This window comes from Oreochromis aureus, linkage group 11, assembly GCF_013358895.1.
Source record: "Oreochromis aureus strain Israel breed Guangdong linkage group 11, ZZ_aureus, whole genome shotgun sequence".
In the NCBI taxonomy this organism is placed as follows: Eukaryota; Metazoa; Chordata; class Actinopteri; order Cichliformes; family Cichlidae; genus Oreochromis; species Oreochromis aureus.
Window position 1 is genome coordinate 36,808,878 of NC_052952.1, and position 6,000 is coordinate 36,814,877.

Consider the following 6,000-nt stretch of genomic DNA (forward strand, 5'->3'; position numbering starts at 1 on the left):
GATAACAGTGGGTGGATTATATTCTTAAACTTAGTTACAGCGCTTTCAGAAAGACATCTACTTTGATAAAGTCTACTCTCCACTGCTGTGTAATCAATTATTGTAAATGTAAATGTTATCAGGAAATGATCAGACAGCAGAGGGTTTTCAGGAAACACTGTTAAATGTTCAGTTTCTATGCCATATGTTAAAACAAGATCTAGAGTGTGATTAAAGTGGTGGGTGGGTTCTTTTACATTTTGAGAGAAGCCAATTGAGTCTAATAACAGATTAAATGCGATGTTGAGGCTGTCATTTTTAGCATCTACATGGATGTTAAAATCACCCACAATAATTATTTTATCTGAGCTGAGCACTAAATCAGATAAAAAGTCTGAGAAATCAGAGAGAAACTCTGTGTAAGGCCCAGGTGGACGATAGATGATAACAAGTAAGACTGGTTTCTGAGTTTTACAGCTGGGGTGGACGAGGCTAAGCATCAGGCTTTCAAATGAATTAAGTCTGTCTTGGTCTGATTTTTTATGTTTAAGTTGTTTATTGATGGTTTTTGGTTTGTTTTTTGTCATTTTGGGAGCTGACACAGTCTCTATGGAGATGGGTTTTTGGGGGGGTAGCAGGAGGAGAGAAGCTGCAGAGAGGCGTGTAAGACTGCAACTCTGCTTCCTGGTCCCAACTCTGGATAGTCATATTTTGGGGGGTTTAATAAATTTGTCCATATTTCTAGAAATGAGAGCTGCTCCATCCAAAGTGGGATGGATGCCGTCTCTCCTAACAAGACCAGGTTTCCTCCAGAAGGTTTGCCAATTATCTATGAAGCCCACATCGTTTCTGGGACACCACTCAGACAGCCAGCAATTTAAGGAGAACATGCGGCTAAACATGTCACTCCTGGTCTGATTGGGAGGGACCAGAGAAAACTACAGAGTCCCACATTGTTTTGGCAAAGTTACACACCGATTCAATATTGATTTTAGTGACCTCCGATTGGCGTAACCGGGTGTCATTACTGCCGACGTGAATTATGATCTTACTGTATTTACGTTTACCCTTAGCCAGCAGTTTTAAATTTCCTTCAATGTCGCCTGCTCTGGCCCCTGGAAGACAATTGACTATGGTTGCCGGTGTCTCTAGCTTCACATGTCTGAGAACTGAATCACCAATTACCAGAGTTTGACCCCGGCGGTGTGTCGCCGAGTGGGGAAAACAGTTGAACACATGAACAGGTTGGTGGTGTACCTGGGGCTTCAGTTTAAGACTATGCTTCCTCCTCACCGTCACCCAGCCGCCCTCTTTCCCCAGCTGCTTGGGGTCTGCCGGGAACAGCTAGCGGGGGCCCACGCTATCTTCGGCTGCACCAGCTACAGGGGCCTGGCTAGCTACGGGTGAATGAAGGGTGCGGCCGAGTCTCCAATTCAGTAATCCTGGCCTCCAGAGCTGCAAATATGCTACATTTGTTACAGGTATCATTACTGCTAAAGGAGGCTGAGGAGTAACTAAACATCTGACACAATGAGCAGGAAAGTGCAGGAGGGACAGGTGAAGTAGCCATGGTGCTAACGAGTCGGCTACGAGCTAAGCTAAGCTAGCAGTAAAGAGACAGTGAGTGAATACTTTGGCTATAAATTAGGCAGTGAGTACACAGAAAGGGTGATTCAGATGAAGCACGTTAAGATTATACTATGAAAAAGGGATGTATCAAAAGATTTAAATTAAATTGCTAAGCAGAAAAGCTACTCAGAAACACCACTGTGTTTGAGCACGAACAGGAAGTGATACTATACCACAAAGCGAGCGAACACCAAGTGACAGCGCCACCAAGAGAACCTTCAGACATCTTCTAGATTTTAGTGAAAAAATGGTCCTGAGTAAATTACAAATGAGTCCACAGGCTGTTTTTATTTAAGCCAGATTACAGTCTGTTCACATGTTGGCAGTAAAAAGAAGTGTTTCATTTATGGACACTTGTCTAATGCACTCTTAAAGTGGAAGTGTTTGTTTGAAATAACGAGCTCATGGTTTTGCTGTAATGGAGCAGCTGTGTTGTTTCTCCTGGAAGAGTAAAGATGGTCTGCTTCGTGTGTCTGCCAGGTTCAACATGCTCGCTAAGACGCGTCAGACCTGGAGGACGGACGGGATGAACACGGTGGAATACGAGGTGATCTCGCGGGAGTATCTGCCCCTCTACACCAACATCACCGTGAACATCGGCACGGAGGCCGGCCTTCACCCGCCGCCCCGGACTCCCACCCCTGCTCCCAAGGCTGAAGCTAAAGACGTCGCTGAAAAGCTCAAAGAGAAGTAGTCCTCGCTACTCTCACGTCAGACGGATAATCCTTTCAGTACATGCTGTATGAAGGTGTTGGGGTTTTTTTTCTCTAGATTTTTTTCTTCTTTCAGTTTTGTCGCCCGAGCTTCACTCCGCCTTGGGTGATGAAACACCTAAATCTATGAAAGATGGATCAACAGGAACTGAATCCTCAGCTCTTCTAAGTGACGTGCCGCTTCCTCCGGTCCTGCTCTAATTTATTCTTCCGAGGGAGCCGCAACCGAGAGAGGGGGGCGGGGCTAACAGTTGGACTCTATGAGTTTATATATCTGCAGCGCTGTGGTCGCTGGTTTAACCGTGTGAGGCCTTAGAATCTATTTTTTTGTCTCGTCTTTTCACTCGTACCTTACTCTACTGAGGATGGTGGATTTGAAGGAGCAGCAGTCGCACTGTGTCAAACTCTCAAAGCACCAAAGGGGTTTTCTGTGCTTCTGCCACAGTCAAGGCAAAGAAAGGAGTCTGTTCTCGCTTCTGCACACCTGTCTGTGAACACCTTCAGTTTACAAAGACAAACTGCAAGTGCTGCCCATGACCTTTTTTTAAGTTTATAGATGAGTTTGTGGAAGTACAGCAGGAGTGATTTCATTCTGTAGATGAAGTTGCAGCTCCTCTTTTTTTCCAGCCTTTTACATCATCTCCTTAAACTTCAGTACGTCTGCCGTCTTCTGATTGAATTCATCTCTTCTGTGTCTGATTTAAATGAGGTTAAGCTTTGCATCAAAATGGAGTCTCTTTTTTTTTCTTTTCTCTGATGCTTTATATGCAGTGAATTTTGATGTGACACTAATTATCCTCAATCTGCACAAATCTGGGAAATTCAATGGAACGATGAACTTCAATGGTCAAATTTATAAAGCTAATCAAACATTAGAAGAAAACTAATCAATAATTAATGCCAATGAAAGAGGAAGATATTAGACGTAGTTTATGTAAATCCTGGTGTTTTTAAAAATGGTTAAACCTTTGAGAAAACAACACATCCATGTGTAGTGTGGAAAAGGTTTCGAGGTGTTTAAAGAAAGGCTACACACTTTAGTGTAATGCCAATTTAAGCCACAAGATGGAGCCGCAACCTTAAAAAGAACTTGTTGATGGAGCTAAATAGAAATGTCAGAAGTTGAAAGAACAGCTTGTCGCACTTGCTGGTGAAATGCTGCCCCCAGTGGTGAAAGGTGTAGTTACATGTTGTAACTTTAAGGTGCCTTTAAACTATTTTAATTACTGAAACAAGAACACTGAATGATGGCCTTGTGGGAAATTCAGTTTCCAGGTTTTTCCTGTAACACGGAGTCATTTTGGTACAAATTATTTGAGGATCTTTGTGAAGAAACTGGCACTTGCTTTACTTAACCACAGAGATATCAGCAGCCACCCACTCAAACAGTGTTTATACGAGGCAAGAATGGACGGCAAAAATGGTGTGTGTGTGTGTGTGGGGGGGGGGGTGAATTTATTTTTGTAATTTAAACTAAATAAATAAATAAAATGTGGTTTGAAAATGTAATTCAAATTCAATTTTTATGTAATACAGATTATGTAGACAACAAAATAAGGTGGACGGACATTAGCTCAGTCTTGATTATAATTGGTCAACTGGACGAACAGACAGAATTGAAAAAACACTAATGTAAGTTTGAATGATGCATGCAGAATATTATTTTTTAACAAACCATGCAGCAACACTGAAATGGCTCAAATGTAGAAATGAACAAGAAAAGTGTTTATTTTCTTGTTAAATTATGCCTTTATTTTATAAGTCATCTTTTTGACCTAGATATGCCTGACAGATCTGAGAGAGAGAGAGAGAGGGTGTGTGTGTGTGTGTGTTTGGGGGGGGGTCGTCACCAGTGTGGCTGGTTGTATTGACAAAAACCAAAGAGGATGATGATGATGGTGTGAAAAACTGTGAAAAAAATATAGTCCAAATATTTGTGTAACACTGTCGGCACAGAAACACTACAGACCACACAGTAGTTTTTAGGTGTAGGACAGAGACTGTATATAAAAGATGGCAGAGATCTGTGGACTTACTGTTTCATGTGACGGTCCAAAATGAGCGGGCCTCTGAGCAGCCACAGAACCAACATGTACATTTATTAAAGTAAAAATAAAAATTGTTTTTGATGGAAAGGATCGATGTGATGTCACAGTGGCTCCGTCCATCATTTATATACAGTCTATTATCTGCAGCGGGCTTCTGTACGGTGAGATGAACAGGAAGCAGTCAGTCCCCTCGATCAGCTCTACATGTTAGTGTAGTCCCGTCTTTGGAGCCACCTGCTGGTCGTTAGAAAAGATTGCCATCTTTTATATACAGTGTGTGGTGAGGAATCATTTTTGATGATTTTTGTTTTTTGGCTCGTAAAGACCTTCGTTTTGTTGTGTTCTGTGTTGTTTGAAGACTATTACTTTACTATGAAATCATATTCAACCTTTGGCCTTACACACTCATATAATATCATCTATGTATCTGTACTGGGAGTTAGCATGCATGGCCAAGAACAACTTAGTGCTGAACTTAATACATATCAGTGCTCACTTCAAACATATGAAGCATGCTGTGTTGTGAACTGGAAACTTGTATTTCGAGCATTGACTTCAGCGTATCAAGCCACCTCTACCTGTGAATGTGTTTGATATTTAAGCTGCTTAAACGTTTGCTTTAGTTCGACTCCGTTCTGATGTAAAAATAGAAATCAGTAGCCGCAGAGTGAAGTTACCGAGGATGATGTGACTGAGTTATTTCTGCGCCCCTTATGAATTCTGCACAGTCCAGAGTGGCCTTAAATTCATTAATAAACTGATTATTCAAGAAGATGTGCTGACTCTACTTCTTTGGGGGCGAGTGTGTATCATAACTGATAACCAGCAGCCAATCAAAAATCACTTATTCAGCAGTTTTTAGTGTAAACAAAAAAAAAAAAAAAAAGTCAAGGAGCTGACGAGAAGGGGCAAAATTCTGACATTTAAAAAATATTTACACATCTTACATTCAGGAGGAAAACTGGCAAAGTTAATGGAAAAAATCTACACATTTGTTCGGAAAAAAACGAACAAAATTCTGCAGAAAATTTGGTAAAAATTTCGTCTACTCAAAGCTGCTGAAGAAACGCTGCTTCTCACGTGGGCGTTCAAAGAGCCGCTGTGAGCGAAGCGTTTCTGACAGACGTGCTGGCTCTCGCCACAGTGACTCGTCTCATACGCGTTCATGCTGAACTTGTCCGTGAAAGTTTTCCCACGCCTCCCGGGGAAACGGCCTCTCTCCTGCTCATGTGGCTCACCAGTTTCAACGATCTCTGAGGCCTTTGCAAGGAAACGATCGCAGACCCGAGTGATTCTTTTAGTGCTTACGCAGAATCGACTTATTACAGAGCCTTTTCCCACACACGTTGCAACCATACAGTTTCTCACCTGTTTGATTAGCCATGTGTGTTTTTAACGATGACCTGGAGCCGAGACTTTTCCCACAGGTTTTACAAAGGTACGGTGTGGCGCGGCTGCAGGGGGAAGCTGACACGCTCCATCTGCTCATCACGCCGCCCCTGCATTAAACGTGCTGAGACCTGAGGTTGGGGTTGTTGTTGTGTGTAAGACACAGCTGAGGCCGTGTATGAAGGCGAGAACAACCGGAATAAATAAAGTGCGATCTATGGTTGGGTCCATCATTCATGCCA

The 6,000-nt window shown here is 42.4% G+C and overlaps 1 protein-coding gene across 2 annotated transcripts in view; it reads left to right on the forward strand.

Annotated features, from left to right (window-relative positions):
- Window positions 1–5,143, forward strand: part of si:dkey-199f5.8 (beta-1,4-galactosyltransferase 3) — a 31,603-nt gene extending 26,460 nt beyond the window's left edge. For both annotated transcript variants that reach the window (XM_039619679.1, XM_031746431.2), the window contains one exon: window positions 2,089–5,143. In XM_039619679.1, coding sequence (XP_039475613.1) covers window positions 2,089–2,302 — 214 coding nt within the window. In that variant the 3' untranslated portion in view covers window positions 2,303–5,143. The remainder of the gene's footprint in view (window positions 1–2,088) is intronic.
- The last annotated feature ends 857 nt before the right edge of the window (window positions 5,144–6,000 follow it).